Genomic DNA, 13290 nt, shown 5'->3' with positions numbered 1-13290 from the left:
GTGACTGATGGAACTTGGGGGCGGAGCACAGTGTCCCATTATAAAAGCGATTTGTTCTTGGAGGCTACTTAAAAGCAAAATGTGGAATAGGTTGAGAGAGAGACAGCAGGGGTCTGAAACCATGAAGCGTCACCGCGTGGACTGGTGAGAACTTACGTGCTTGTGTAAAGGTCTAGAAAAGGAATTCTAAAGGAGACCCATTCTGAAAAGCTGGCGGCCAGGGACTCCTGCCTTGCAGAAACACCAGTCTGTCTGCGCCCCCACCCCAGGCCCTGGGGTTTCCCTAGGAGGATGTCCTTGGCTCCTATGCTGGGAGGCAGGTGGGCTCCAGAAATCCCCTAGGAAACCAAGGGCTGCCCTCAGTGAAGTCTCGCCTGAGGAGTTGCTGACGACCAGGCAGGCTCTCCTACCTGGTTCCAGCATGCCTCGCGCAGGCCTGTTGTGGTCTGCCCGTGCGGTCTCTTGGGCTCAAAGGCCTGCCTATGCCCTTCCCATGCTGTGAGGAACCTGCAGATCCACCTGAGGTGGCAAAAGGACCACATTCCAAGACACAGAGGTAGGGTTCCGTTTTGGAACTAGACGTGAGAAGCACAGTTGTAGAGTTTGGGAGCCTTGTCTGAGCCCTGAGTGTTTGCTGCGCTCTCCTGGTCCCCTTTGGGGCACCGAAAGCACAGAGGAGGCTGCAGATGAGACTCCAGCAAGCTCCGCGCCCACTGACAACTGTCCAGGCCCATGGGGCTTCTCCATCATTTGGCACTAGGTGGGCACAGAGGGCCCAGGAGGTACCCCTGTGAGGTTTGGCTTAGAACTGTGTGTGCTGATTGGTTTCCTGCCTTCCCACCTGGCCTCTGAGACCTGCTTTCGCTCTTTCGGAACCTTCCAGAAGAGCCTACTCTAAGCCCTGCTTATCTGAGGTTTTTCTCTCCAAGCTCTTCCTGGAATGTTTCCAGTTGCCCCGGTTGCTGGTCTGCTCACTGGCTAACAGCATTACTGCCTTTCCAGCCTGCAGCTGGGATCAAACCGATGCCCCTTTAACAGCCCCAGACAGCAGGCTGTGAAGCAGCGTTTGCAGCTCCTCTTCACTTCCTTCCTTCCCGCGGGGAAACCAGGGCTGCGTTCCTTTGGCCTGGGAAAGCAGCAGCCCCTCCAGAGGGAAAAACCCTTTGTTTAAAAACTGGAGCAGCAGCCCGCATACCTCTGCGGTGAGGCAGCCCCGGCTTGGTTTGGGGGAGCCTCAGCAGGAGGCTGATGCGGCAGCTATTTTCTTCTCCTACACGTGCACCCCCATCTGTTCGAGATTTCCCTTCCAACTCCAGCTTGGCTGGCAGGCATGTCCCTGAGATGCTGCAGGCCAAAATGGAGAGAGAGAGAACGGGGTGCCTCCTCCACACATCCTGACTCGCTGCCAACCGCCAGAAAAAGAGGGCAACATTTGGGCATTTACCAGCAGACAAGGATGTGCCTTTTCATTTGTCTTTTTATTTTACATTTAAAAAGTGGTTATTGCTCTAACTGGATCAGAGGTAAGGACCTCTCCCCTAAGGGGCCTTGGCCTTCGCAGCCCCATCTTGCAGGGATGGAAGTCACAAGACAATGAGTAGCGCCTCATGCCCGCCCCTGAGGAAGCCCTTTGCCTTGCTGACATCTGCCCTTGGTCCCTCTCGGTCCCCTGTGCCGCCGCCCTCGGGCGGAGCGGAGCCAAGGCTGACCAGCCACGAGAGCTCTTGTGGACCGGAAGGAAAGGGGGCGGTCACTGGATGATGGCTTTCAGCTCTCCGGCCTGGGGGCCACCGCTCTTTTCATCCAATTCAACAAATGTCTACTGAGCGCCTACTGTGTGCCAGACTTGTGCTGGGCGCCATCCTCCCACGCTGCATCCTTGGCCAGCGGTGGAAGATGCAGAGTCCACCTCCTCCCATGCAGGCATCAGTCCTGGGGAAGAGGCTGCCTTCCCGCATCGAGCACCTTTTAACCAGAAGGGGGCAGTGGAGACAGAGAGACCTGTCACTCACACCACTCGGGCTCTAGGGAAGGACATGAGGACCGTGGGGAACTCACAAGAATCCCGGATGACATGGCAAGACATGAAGACCCTCCCCGCACCAGAGGGCAGTGGTGACAGCCAGGGCTGCGCTGCCTGTCCGTGTGAATGGCTCAGACCTGCCTTCCAGCAGCTTCCGCTGTGGACTGGGTGGTTTAGCAGCCCCCGGACGGACGCAGGATGTGGACACGCCATTTGGGTCATCCACGCGAGCACTGCTGAAACTCCCAAGAGACACTTCCCAAGGAAACGAGGCCAATACCTTCCGGGTCTTCTTAAGGCCCCAGACTGACGAGCTTAGAATCAAAGTAAGGTTCGGAGGAGCCAGACGCAGGCAACCAGCTCAGGCCTAGGGGGAAATCCCTCTGCCCTCTGGAGTGCAGCCCTCAACTTCTGTTTTCCAAAAGACACAAAACGTGATGTCTCACACACTCGCAAAGGTGTGCTTCACACCACGGACAAGTCCCTGGGTCCGGAAAAGGTGTGCAGGCAGCCACACCCCCACGCAGCGGGCAGCCCGGGCTTCCCTGATGTCCCCGGGTCTGCAAGACAGCTGGAGTCCGTCTTAGCGCTTGTCAGGTCCCAGAGCTGTGTGCAGGAGAGGAGGAGGCAGGCAGCTGTGTCTCATGCAGCTTTGCCTTTTCCAGAATGGGGCCAGGCTTTGAGTTGTGTGGCTTTTTTTTTTTTTTTTTTTTCAGAATTTGGGTTTGTAGTTCAGCCTCCTTCATCAGACTAGGACAGGGCAGGGGACTGTGCAGCCAGCTGTGCCTCCTCCCCCTGCTGCAGTCGCACCTCTCCCTGGGGCCCAGTACAGAAGAAAAAGGAAATCCTTCCCCTGCAGACAGTCAGGCTTCGATGATCACTGAGGGCTTACTGGGAAACTGGGAGAGAGAATGAGAGAAGCGGCCAGGGCTAATTGAACAGACTTCTTGCAAGGTTGGAACCAGAGAGGACAGGAGGAGGAAGGGAGCAGCAGCCTAAGGGCCAGGCTCTCGTCCCTTGTGGGAAGGAAGGAGGAGCAGCCCTGCCTGGATGTCTCGTCCCTCTGCCTTCTTAAACCCGGCCTTCGGCCTCACTCAGCTGAACGGCCAAGACCAGGTCCTGGGCCCATGGACCCTGGGACCCAGCGCACGCCCAGCAGAGTCCTCCCCCGGGCTGCTCCTCACATCCTGCAGATCTGCCTCTGAGTGCAGCCTCAGCTCCTGACACTGTGGAGGTGCTTCTGGAAGGTGGGAGTTAATAAGAGGCTTCGGGCACAGGCGCCAGAAAGAGAGAAGCCAGGAGAGAGGACAGGAAGCCAGAGGGTGCAAGGAGGTGGGGGGAGGAGGAGATGCAGAGGGCAGATGTCGGCTGGACAGCCATCGCCAGGACTGTGAGATCCTTTCCCATCTCTACTGCCTTTCTTCTGAGCTGCTCAGAGCAAGCACTGAGAAGGTTTTCATATCTGTTTCACAGAGGAGGAAATGAAGGCACAGAGGTGACGCACCTGCTCAAGGCCACATGGCACGGCAGGAGCAGAAGTGAGCCCAGACCACCACCCCACCCCCACCGCCGTCCCACACCGGCCAGGAATTCTGCCCGCCCCACTCACTGCAGTTTTTTTTTTAAACCACCACTGGCCCCTGGCATCCTGCAAAGGGAGAGGATCCAGAATGAATTGTCAGTGTCCCTTGTGTTACACAGGCAGCTGCCAAGCCTGGCTCTGCCCAGCTGCAGCCATGCCAAGCCCTGAGCTGACCTCTCCTGCACTCCAGGGACTCCCAGTGCACAGGGCACAGGGCCACCCCCCAGCCCCAGGTCTTGCCCTCACCTTGCTGCGGAGAAGCCCCCCACCCTGGTGCTCTGGGGTGCTGGTTTCTGACGCGCTCTTGGCTTTCTCCTTGTTGCTGTTGGGCTCGTTGTCCTTGATGATGTCATACTGGCGGCAGAAGAGAGCAATGACACCTGGGATGGACAAGCAGCAGCAGTCAGAGGCCAGGCCTTGCCCCTTGCGCTCCGCCGGCGCGTGCTCCTGCTCCTTCCAGGTGGTCTCACCGGCACCGCTGCAGCAGCCTCCCTCTGCCTCTGGCTCCTCTGTCCACCTGTCCCTCGCCTTCCCCTGCGGCTGGGCTGCGCTGCCTACAACCAACCTGCACCTGAGGTCTCCCCGCTCCCTTCCTGTACGCCTCTGGCAGCTCCCCGTTCCCTTAAGGGGAAGACAGAAGCAATGCTAGCGTGTGTTGAGCAGGTGCCAGGCCCTGCGCTGTGCACGGGCATGTCCCGTCTCACTTAATCCCCGTAACCCTAGGAGGGTGCCTGCTCTGATCGGTCCCAGCTTCCAGGAGAGCTTACCCTGATGCAGAGGAATGGAACTAAGCGGCTTCAAGGTCACCCAGCAGCACTGCCGGGACAGGAGCCCCAGGGCCTAGGGTCCCTAGCGTGTTAATTTCATGCACGTGGCGTCTTTTTAAATGTCACACGGTATTAAGGCAGCCGACTCCGCTTCAGGGTGTTTTCCCCATTTTACTTCTGCGTGTATAGAGTGATTTCTTGATCCATCCTAGGTGTCTGTTGACTTTCCACCATGATGGGTAACACCTAGCAACCAGCTCCCCCCGCTCCTCTCCCGAGCGTCATTGTGAGAGAATCACATCACGATCTGGGGTTAATTCACGTGTTTACTGGTAGGGTTATGTAAAACTGTCTGTGCCAAGTCTCAGAGCGCCACAAGCAAACCTCCCTCCTCTGCTGTGCAAGCCATGGTGTCTCCTGCTTTTTCCCAAGTTCCTTTTTCTTCTCGTTCAAGGAATTCGCTGACTGCGTCTCTACCAGGGGCTGCCCTCTCGGCCACCAGGCTCCCGAAGCCTTTGCGCGGCGGTCAGATCTGTGAGCAGACCCCCGCCACGGCCTCACCGTCCCTCACCCCTCCGTCAGGGCCCAGCTACACTGAGTCAGGCTGAGCTCACTTGGCTTCTTGAACACAGCGGGCCCAGCGCTCCTTCCTCTTGTGGCTGCCTAGTGAACTCCTGTTCATCCTTCAAAGCCCAATCCCCATGTTACCTCCTCTCTGGTTTCTAGCGCTACTCTACCCCTGTGCATGGGACTGTCACAGCATGCGCCACATTGAGCTGGAGGCGAGCTGGGGGCTGGCTTCCTGCACACTGAGTTCTCGCGAGCACAGTGCCCTTCTTAGCCGTGACGGCAGCACCGTGGTGCTGGACGGCGTGGGTGTTCTGGGCGTGAAGGTGAGTGAGACTTTGTCTTTCTCCTCAGGCAGCTCACGGGCCGAGGGGAAAGAGCAGGGAGTCCGGCCACCTGAGGCAAAGAGGAGCCAGAGAGGGCACACAGCAGGGGGCCGGGGTGCGGGTGGGGGCACTTTTCACACAGGCTAGAGAAGGGGTCACACGTGGCCCCCAGAGCTGCCCCGGTGGGACGCACGGACGTTCTGCATCTTCCCTCGGATGTCTCCAAGTCCCTTTGTTTCTGTGAGAGAAGAGGGTCTGGCCAGGGGGTCAAAGCAGGGGGGATCGGAGGCCACACTCACCCGCCCACATGAACAGGACCACCACGATGATCAGCACCTCCCCCGTCCGCAGCTGATGGTTCCTCCCCATCTCCTTCATGGTCACCTCGTCTGTGGCGAGAGACAGACAGCATAGGTCCAGGGTTCCTTCCACCCTGCCCAGCGCCCCTTCTGGGGCCAGCCCAGGACAGCAGGGGCTTAGAGCTGCAGGTGCCCACGCATCCCACCTGAAGGAACCACACCAATGGCCGTGCAGGCTGGCAGCGGGAGAACCCAGTCTCAGGGCGGAAGCGGACACACCCAGCGTCTCGGGGAAACCCTCTTCCAGGGAGGATTCTGGGCAGGAGGGGCTTTTCCCGAAGCCGCCAGCCCCAGCCCTGGCCCTGCCCGCCCCTGCCCCTCCAGCGGTGACCCGGCCTGCCTTTATTCTTGGAGGCCAACTTCTCCGCCTCGCGCGGGGTCTTGAAGAGCACCGGCTCGCTGGCCGGGCTCTGGCCCTGGATGGAGATGGCCTGCACGTGCACGATGTACTCGGTGTCCTCCTCCAGGTCCCAGAGGGCGCACGAGCGCGTGGTGGTGTTCACCTCCTGGATGAAGCGCAGCATACGCACGTCCTTCTTCTGCAAAGGCGGGTGCCCGCGGGGGCCGTCAGAGCCTGGCCACACCTCCCAGCACTGACGCTCTTAACCAGCCCCCACCGCTGGTACCCAGCTCCCCATTTTTAAAAATGGATTTATTTTATGTATTTGAAAGGCAGAGTCACAGAGCGAGAAGGAGAGAGAGAGAGAATCTTCATCCTCTGGTTCACTCCCCAGATGGCCGCCAGAGCTGGGGCTGAGCCAGGCCAAAGCCAGGAGCCTGCAACGCCATCCAGGGCTCCCAGGTGGGTGGTAGGAGTCCAGGTACTTGGACCATCTTCCACTGCCTTCCCTCAGGCATCAGCAAGGAGGTGGATGGGGAGCGGGACAGCCAGGCCTAGAACTGGTGCTCTGATACAGGGTGCTGGTGTTGCCAGTGGCAGCTTAACCTGGTGCACCACAACAATGGCCCCCATTGTCTCCATTTCACAGATGAGGATCAGAGAGTTTAGGAAAGTTGTCCAAGGCCACACACTGAGAACTGGAGCCAGCCAGGTCCTAAACACACGGTTATCTGAGAGCAGCCTCGGGCTCTTCTTAACTCCCATAAGCCCCTGAGCCTTGCTCCTGGGGCCCAATTCCAGATGTGCAACCTGCTGCCCATCTGTCTCCCTGAGCCCCTTTCTCCTTTGCCATCTCTGCACCCCACTGCCGTCCCCGGGCCCACAGGGTTACCTGTTGAGAGATGGCGAATCCGATGACAACCTCCTCCTCCAGGACGTCCCAGCTCACCACCGCCGAGTTGGCCTTGAGGTGCCTGACCGTGACGTTCACTGGGGCTGAGGGGCTGTCTGGGGGTGGGGCGGGGAGGCACCTGAGCCTGAGCACCCTCCACTGTGCAGCCCAGACCCCGGGTCTCAGAGGTGAGAAAGGGAAACCTGGGCCAGGCCAGGCACAGGGGAAGGCAGGAAGCAAAGTCTCAGATGGGGTCGTTGACATGGGGTGGGGACGGGGGCTTGAGAGGCCCAAGGCTGCCCCTGTGTCTAGCACACCAGGCCCTACTGGCCCCCAGGGGTCCCAGGCTACAGCTGATGGGCCTGAGCCAGGGTCAGACCCAATGGGTGGGTGGCTGCAGTCAGGGAGTCACGGGGGAGGGCACGTAGGTGACGGGGGGAGGGCACGTAGGTGACGGGTGGGGGTGAGTCTGATGAAAGGCAGCCGAAAGGACTCCAGGTCCAGTGCTCACTCTACACGGCTGCCCTGTCAAGTGCGTGACCTTGAGGGAAGGAGAAAGACCCAGAGAAGCCCAGCGGAAGCAGCCCTGGGGTGGGAGTGAGGGCAACTGAGGACCCTGCCCCCCATAGTGACCCGGGCAAAGCGCAGCTTGGGGACACCTCTGTGCCGGCCTCTTCCCCGCTCTCCCTCAGCCCCAAGAGGCTGGGGGGTGGTGGTGGCAGGGGCAGCTGGGACCTTCTGGACAGGAGAGCTGAGGAGTGGCCACCCCAGGAGGAGGAGAGTAGGAGGGACGGGGCAGGAATGGGGGGCCAGGAAGGAAAACTCCCAGGAGAGGGCAGTACGCTCCCTCCAGCTCTGATCTCCAGGGCCAGGGGCTGCCCCTCGAGGCGCCCCAGACCCCGCGGACAAGTAGACACAAGGCCCAGAAGGGACGGGCCAGCTGCAGGGATGCCAGAGAAGGGCCCAGAGTGTTGCAGGCTGAGCAGGAGACTGGCGCTCGGGGCCACCCAGGGAGGGACAGCCAGGCAGTGCAGCCAGAGGACAGGGCGGTAGGAGAGGCCGGGAGGAGGCTGTGGCACCCGACTCAGGGGCCCGCCTACCCACCCTGCACCCTGGCGGGCTAGGGCCTGCAGAGGCGGCCGGCAGGGCCCTGGCAGGTCTGTGGCCAGGGAGCAAGGCCCACGGTGTCCTCGGCTGCTCCCTGGGCCAGAGAAGGAGCTCGGGAGTCTGAGGCGCAGGCTGGGGCCAGGGACTGGGATTCGGGGGTCGGGGGTAGAGGGATGACAAAACCCTGAAACCCCAGGGGTGAATGACGGCACAAGGTTTGAAGGCTCAAGGACGGGTGCCGGGGTCAAGACGGCTTGGAAGCAGCTGGGGGCTGGGCTGGGGGGCACTTGAACTGCAGAGACAGGGGCTCCCTAGGGCGCGGGGGAGGGACCCAAGGAGTCCCGGGTGCGTGGGGCGGGAGAGGAGCCTGCCCCGGCCCGGCCCGGCCCGCCCCCCGCCGGCCCCGCTCGGGGCCCCCTTACCCGCCTGCACCAGCGCGAAGCAGACGCAGCCCAGCCACAGGCGGAGCGCGGCGCGGGGCGGCGCGGGGCGCATGGCGGCCCCTCCGGCCGGCCGGCCCGGGGCGGCGCAGGGGAACACGGCTCCGGCGCCCGGCGACCGCTGGCGCTCACGCTCCGGCCCGCGGCCCGCCCGGCCCGGCTGCCCCGCGCCGCCCCGCGCCGCCTGCATGTCGGCTCCGCGGACAGCGACTCCCGCGCGGCGGCGGCGGCGGCAGCGGCGGTGGCGGCGGCGGCCGCGGCCGCGTCCACGTCGGGCGCCCGGGGGGCGGGGCGCCCCCGCTGCGGGGAGAGCGGGGGCGGGGTGAGGGGCGGAGGGCGCCCCGGCTGGCTCCGGGCGCCGGCCGGGTACCCAACTCGGGCGCTCGGCGGACCGTGCGCCCCCTACCCCCGCGGGTGGCCAGCCGCCGCCAGCCCCCACCCTGTCGCCCCGCACCCCCGACCCAGACCCCGAGCGGGCCCCAACTCTGCCCTCTCCCAGGAAGCAGGAGGGACGCTCATCCGCCCCACCCCAGAATGGCCTGGGTGTCCCCACCCTCACCCCCAGATCCGAGGCCTTGCTGGCTGGGGCAGGAGTGAACTGCGAAGAGGAACCCCGCAAGGGTGGGAACACGGCAGGTACAAACAGACAGTCGGTGTTCCGTGCTTACTGAGGGCTCTCGGAGTCACGGGAGGGTCTCGCCCTGGGACCCCAGCCCAGTCCTTTCCCTTCCTAGGGTCTCCGTTTTCGTCCCCACCGTGAGAGCGCCGGTGAGTGTGTGTGCTAGGTGCAGCCCGCTGAGGCCTGCCCGCCTTCGGTGTTTTCAGACCGGCTACTTGGCTAGTCCCAGGACCCACAGCAGCAGGATTTGAACCCAGGCTGTTCTGACTCCCCACCTGGTGACTTCACATCCCCTGGGTCCCTGAGTTTCTAGAATGTGCCGTGGCAGCTCCTCTCCGACCACAGCACAGTCTAGAACAATCTCTAAGAGCAGTGGGAGGGGGGCACGGCTGCGGGGCCGCCGCCCCCACCCTGGCCTGTGAGTGCGGATGGCGCTAATGGCTGTAAAGTGCAGGGGGCGGGGCCGGCAGCAGCCACAGCTCTTAAAGGGCTGCATGACCCTCCCTCCCCCCAGTACCCTGGAGACAGCCGTATGCCTAGCACTTTCCTGGCTACGATCCACGACTGTGATTGGCAGAGAGGTGCGCTCGCCTACACCCTCCATCCTACCCAGGGACCATCAGGCAGCTGGACCACGGACACCAAATGAGGGTGTCCCAGTGCCAAGTTCCAGGGAAACAGAGTTGAGGAGAAAGGCGTGAACCAGGGTCCTGGATGCCCTGCCACCGAGCGAGCCCCCATCTGTCTTGGGGGCCCCTCCCCCACTGAATACCTCCCGCCCCCCTACACACACTAGCAGGGCATTCTTTGCTTTCTGGTCCCCCAGCGGCCCTAGAGGGCTGGTCCCCCGTGGGAAGGGGACATCTTGAAGGGAAAGGAAGGGGGTGGGGGTTAGATTAAGGAACTGAGACTGGGAGCCGGGAAGATCTTTGGGCAGATTCTCACACAGTCTAGGACAGCAGCAGGAAAACCCTCGCCTCGCAGAGCGCACCCAGGGCTCCCTCCACTGGCCCCAAGGTCCTGCCTGGTCCCCTAGGAGGGGTGAGAGGGGAGGGGACCAGTTGTTGAACAGCAGAATCTTACAGCTCAGCCCCTCTGTACCCGTCCTTGGCAGGCTGCCCCTGCTTCCAGCCCCATCTGTTTCCTCCACCACATACCTTGTCCTTGGTGAAACTCGGCTGGGACCTGGACCCGTCTCGGTTGGAGCCAAGAGTCAGAGCACCTCTCTCCTTCTCTCCTTTCTCTCTGTCTCTCCTTACTCTCTCTTTCTCTCTTCTGGCAGCTGCTGCCTGCCCCGCCCCAACTGCCCCGCCCCACCAGCTGCAGCTTGGCCCCTAGAGACCCCCACCCCCACCGCTAGGCAGAAAAGGCAATCAGGGGGCCCCTAGGAGCAGCTGGAGCCTCCTCGGGCCTCCATCACAGAGCCAGCAGGAAGAAGAGGGGTCAGTTAGAGGTCAGCAGGATCCACTCTTGTCCCCGCCGGGGAGTCGGGGGGTGGGGTGAGGTGGTGGTGGGGTAATGGGAGGGAGAGGGTCCTGTAGGGGTCTGGTATGGAGTCCAGTTCTGGGGAAAGGGGCGCCTTAGCGCCACCTGCTGGCCTTTCCGGGTAAAAGCCCAGGTAGCTCTAGGGCACTGGGAAGCCGGGTGAGGGAAGGCGGCTGGAGTGGGGGACCAGGGGGACTGCGAGGACCCGGAGGCCTCATCATGCGGAGGTGCTTGGGCACTGCGTCAGTTATGGTGGGAGTCGTGTGCTTAGAGCCTGGCAGCCAGTGGGATTGGGGCCGGGGGTGGGAAGAGCTGGTGTGAGCCTGGGAACCCACAGCTTGATGTGCACTGCCCCTTGGCACAGAGTCCCAGATCCAGTAGGTGCTTAATAAGTGTTAACTGCAGGGAATACATTTGTTCTTCAACGCATTGCTGAGCAGCTAGTGTAGACTGGGCTCTGGGCAACATCCTGGGAACACAGCAGTGGGAGAACAAATCCATGAACAGGATCTGTGTGGGGGCTGCGAGTGTGCCTCTGTCCTCCCAAGCCACCCTCACTGCTCTCTGGGGGACTCCACAGACTCCACATTGGTACCTGGTGGAGTCACCCGCTCCAGGACCCTCATGGGAGTCCAGAGCCGCCCAGGGCCTCAGCACCTCGGACTGCAGAGGTCCAAGCCAGATCCCAGTAGCCATTTAGAATAGGAAGGCTCCTCTGCTAGCCCAGGGGCCCCACGCTGGCATCCCCAAGCTATGGGGAGAATTGGAGAAGCCCAGGAGATTGCCCCGAGCACCTGCCAGAGTGTGGCTCTTCATCTGCGTTATTTTTTTGATTCTTAGGATGGAGTGGGTTATCAGCTCCCGTACCAAGTGAGGAAGCCGAGGATCAGAGAGACGAGGGCCACGCCCTGGCTCTTACCGCCAGCAAGCTCTGGAGCCAGATCTCACATTCAGGGACGTGGCTCCAGTGCAGGGCTGATCCAGCCTGGCCGTCACTCCCCCTCACCTCGAAGGACCTCAGAGGACAAGGGCTCACCAGGGGACATCAGTCTCCTTCGCTGGGGGTGGGCATTTGGCACATTGCCCCTCCCGCACCCCACGTCAGAGTGCCTGGGTTCAAATCCTGGCTCAGCTTCCAATTCCAGTTTCCTGCTAATGCGCACCCTGGGAGGCAGCAGGTGCTGGCTCAAGTGGGTGGGTCCCCGCCACCCATGTGGGAGATGCAGATTAAGCTCCAGGCTCTGGGTTTCATCCTGGCCCAGCCCTTCCTGTTGCAGGGACTTTGGGGGGTGAACCAGTAGATGGATGATCTCTCTCATTCTGTCATTGTTGTTCTGCCTTTCAAGTAGAAGAAAATCAGTAGACATTCAGAAAGAATTTAAAATAAAATAAAAATGAAAACCCTCTTCTTTGGAAGGCTTGAGGGGGCTTGCTGCTCAAGGAAGCTGCTGAACTGAGGGCCGGGACCACAGAGGGAAGGGGGCAACCCTGCACCTGTTACTCTCCTTCTGCCTGCATGTTGCACACGTAAGAAAAGTCTCTCTGAATCCTTGTCAGTTAGGACTGTTATACCCATTTTACAGATAAGGAAACTGAGGCCCAAAGAGAATGAGTGTCTTGCCTTGGGCTGTACAGCTGGGATATACCAGTTTGCCTTGTCTAATCCCCCAAATCTCCATCCCAGCAGTGATGAGGCCAGCCTGGGCCAATGTCTCCTGAGTGCCTGTGCCAGACCAGCCTGGGGCTGGGGGCTCGGGACACTGTGATGAATCAGCCCCTCAAGGGGCTCCCATGCTCAGGGCCTTACCTGCTGGAACACTGGGCACTCAGCATGCACAGGGGCAGAAGAATCAACTGAGCAGGGAGGGCTGCTGGGAGGAGGTGATGTCTGAGCTACGTAAGGACTGACAGTCAGGGGGGCCTCAGCCTGGGGGAAGGGCAGAAGGAAAACGGAATTGCGGGGCCTGAACCTGGGAGGGTACAGTGTCTATGCAGGGGGGAAACGGGGAAGGCCGGGCTCGCTGCAGGCTCCGGGTGGGACACTCGGCTGGGTTTGAAAGGCTGTTCTGAGCGCGCTGCGGAAGTTGGGGCAAGAGACGGCTTTATTCACTCAACAATACTTCTTGAGCACCTACTAAGTGCCGGGGCCCTACATTAAACAAGACAAGCTCCCCATGGACCTCACCTCCTGGGCAAGAGACGAGCCATAAATCAGCGAGGTGATGAAGGAGTGACACAGCTTCAGGTGCTGTGAAGAGATGGAGTAGCAGGAACAGCATAGCTGAATGGGTGTGTGTGTGCGCGCGCGTGTGTGTGTGCGCGCGCGTGCGCTCAGGAGGGCGTCATCCAAGCTGAGACTTGAAGCAGGAAAAGGAGGCAGGTTTAGCACACCCCAGGAAGGCTGCTGCAGCCACAGGCACAGCAAATGCAAAGGCCCTGGGGGGTATCGGAGACGTGGGCAAGGAAATGAGGGCAGCTGGGATTGGCTGGCCAGGGCCTTGGGGGCGTGGACCAGAGTGCAGATCGACTCCACTCACCATGGAAGGCTTCAAGGAGAGAGTTGATGTGATCCGATGTATGTTTTAAAAAGCTCCCTTTGCCTGCCTCAGTGTTCAGACTGAACCGCAGAAAACAGGAACAGGGCGGGGCGACCGGTGAGCAGCTCGGCAAGCAGGGGTGGGGCCTGGCCCGGCAGTAGCAGGTGACAGGGAGAGAAGCCAGTTCCGTCAGGGCCCTTTGTGTAGGAACCGATGATGAATGAGGTGCCTGGGGGGGGGGGGGTA

The 13290-nt window shown here is 61.2% G+C and overlaps 1 protein-coding gene and 1 long non-coding RNA gene across 3 annotated transcripts; one reads left to right on the top strand and one right to left on the bottom strand.

The window, feature by feature from the left end:
* Nucleotides 1-1459: 1459 nt before the first annotated feature.
* FNDC5 (fibronectin type III domain containing 5) lies at nt 1460-8774 on the bottom strand. 2 transcript variants are annotated; one of them, XM_017350214.4, is made up of 6 exons: nt 8386-8774; nt 6857-6972; nt 5965-6163; nt 5565-5654; nt 3852-3985; nt 1460-3485 (listed from the first exon to the last, which is right to left on the bottom strand). In XM_017350214.4, exons 1-6 carry the CDS (start codon nt 8591-8593, stop codon nt 3480-3482), a joined length of 753 nt encoding a protein of 250 aa, XP_017205703.1. In that variant the 5' UTR covers nt 8594-8774; the 3' UTR covers nt 1460-3479. The 2 variants fall into 2 exon arrangements, with proteins under 2 accessions (XP_017205703.1, XP_002720716.2); XM_002720670.6 differs by having other exon boundaries at nt 1460-2922; nt 8386-8671.
* On the top strand, nt 8757-11916 carry LOC149125761 (uncharacterized). Its single transcript, XR_016211157.1, has 2 exons — nt 8757-9039; nt 11348-11916. It is a non-coding gene; the product is annotated as an uncharacterized LOC149125761 (long non-coding RNA).
* The last annotated feature ends 1374 nt before the right edge of the window (nt 11917-13290 follow it).

The sequence above is a fragment of the Oryctolagus cuniculus genome, chromosome 7 (genome assembly GCF_051225735.1).
Source record: "Oryctolagus cuniculus isolate XC-2025 breed Fujian yellow rabbit chromosome 7, ASM5122573v1, whole genome shotgun sequence".
Classification (NCBI taxonomy): Eukaryota; Metazoa; Chordata; class Mammalia; order Lagomorpha; family Leporidae; genus Oryctolagus; species Oryctolagus cuniculus.
Note: the sequence above shows the minus strand (reverse complement) of the source record. Positions and strands in the feature narration are given on the sequence as shown.

Bases quoted from the DNA above. Each gene is read 5' to 3' on its own strand.
- FNDC5 (XM_002720670.6), bottom strand. From the start codon at position 8,593: ATGCAGGCGGCGCGGGGCGGCGCGGGGCAGCCGGGCCGGGCGGGCCGC. The intron at 6,164-6,856 runs GTAACCCTGTGG...CCGCCTTTGCAG, and splicing joins GATTCGCCATCTCTCAACAG to AAGAAGGACGTGCGTATGCT. The intron at 2,923-3,851 runs GTGAGGGCAAGA...TCTCTCTCCCAG, and splicing joins GGGGGCTTCTCCGCAGCAAG to TTTCCCAGTAAGCCCTCAGT.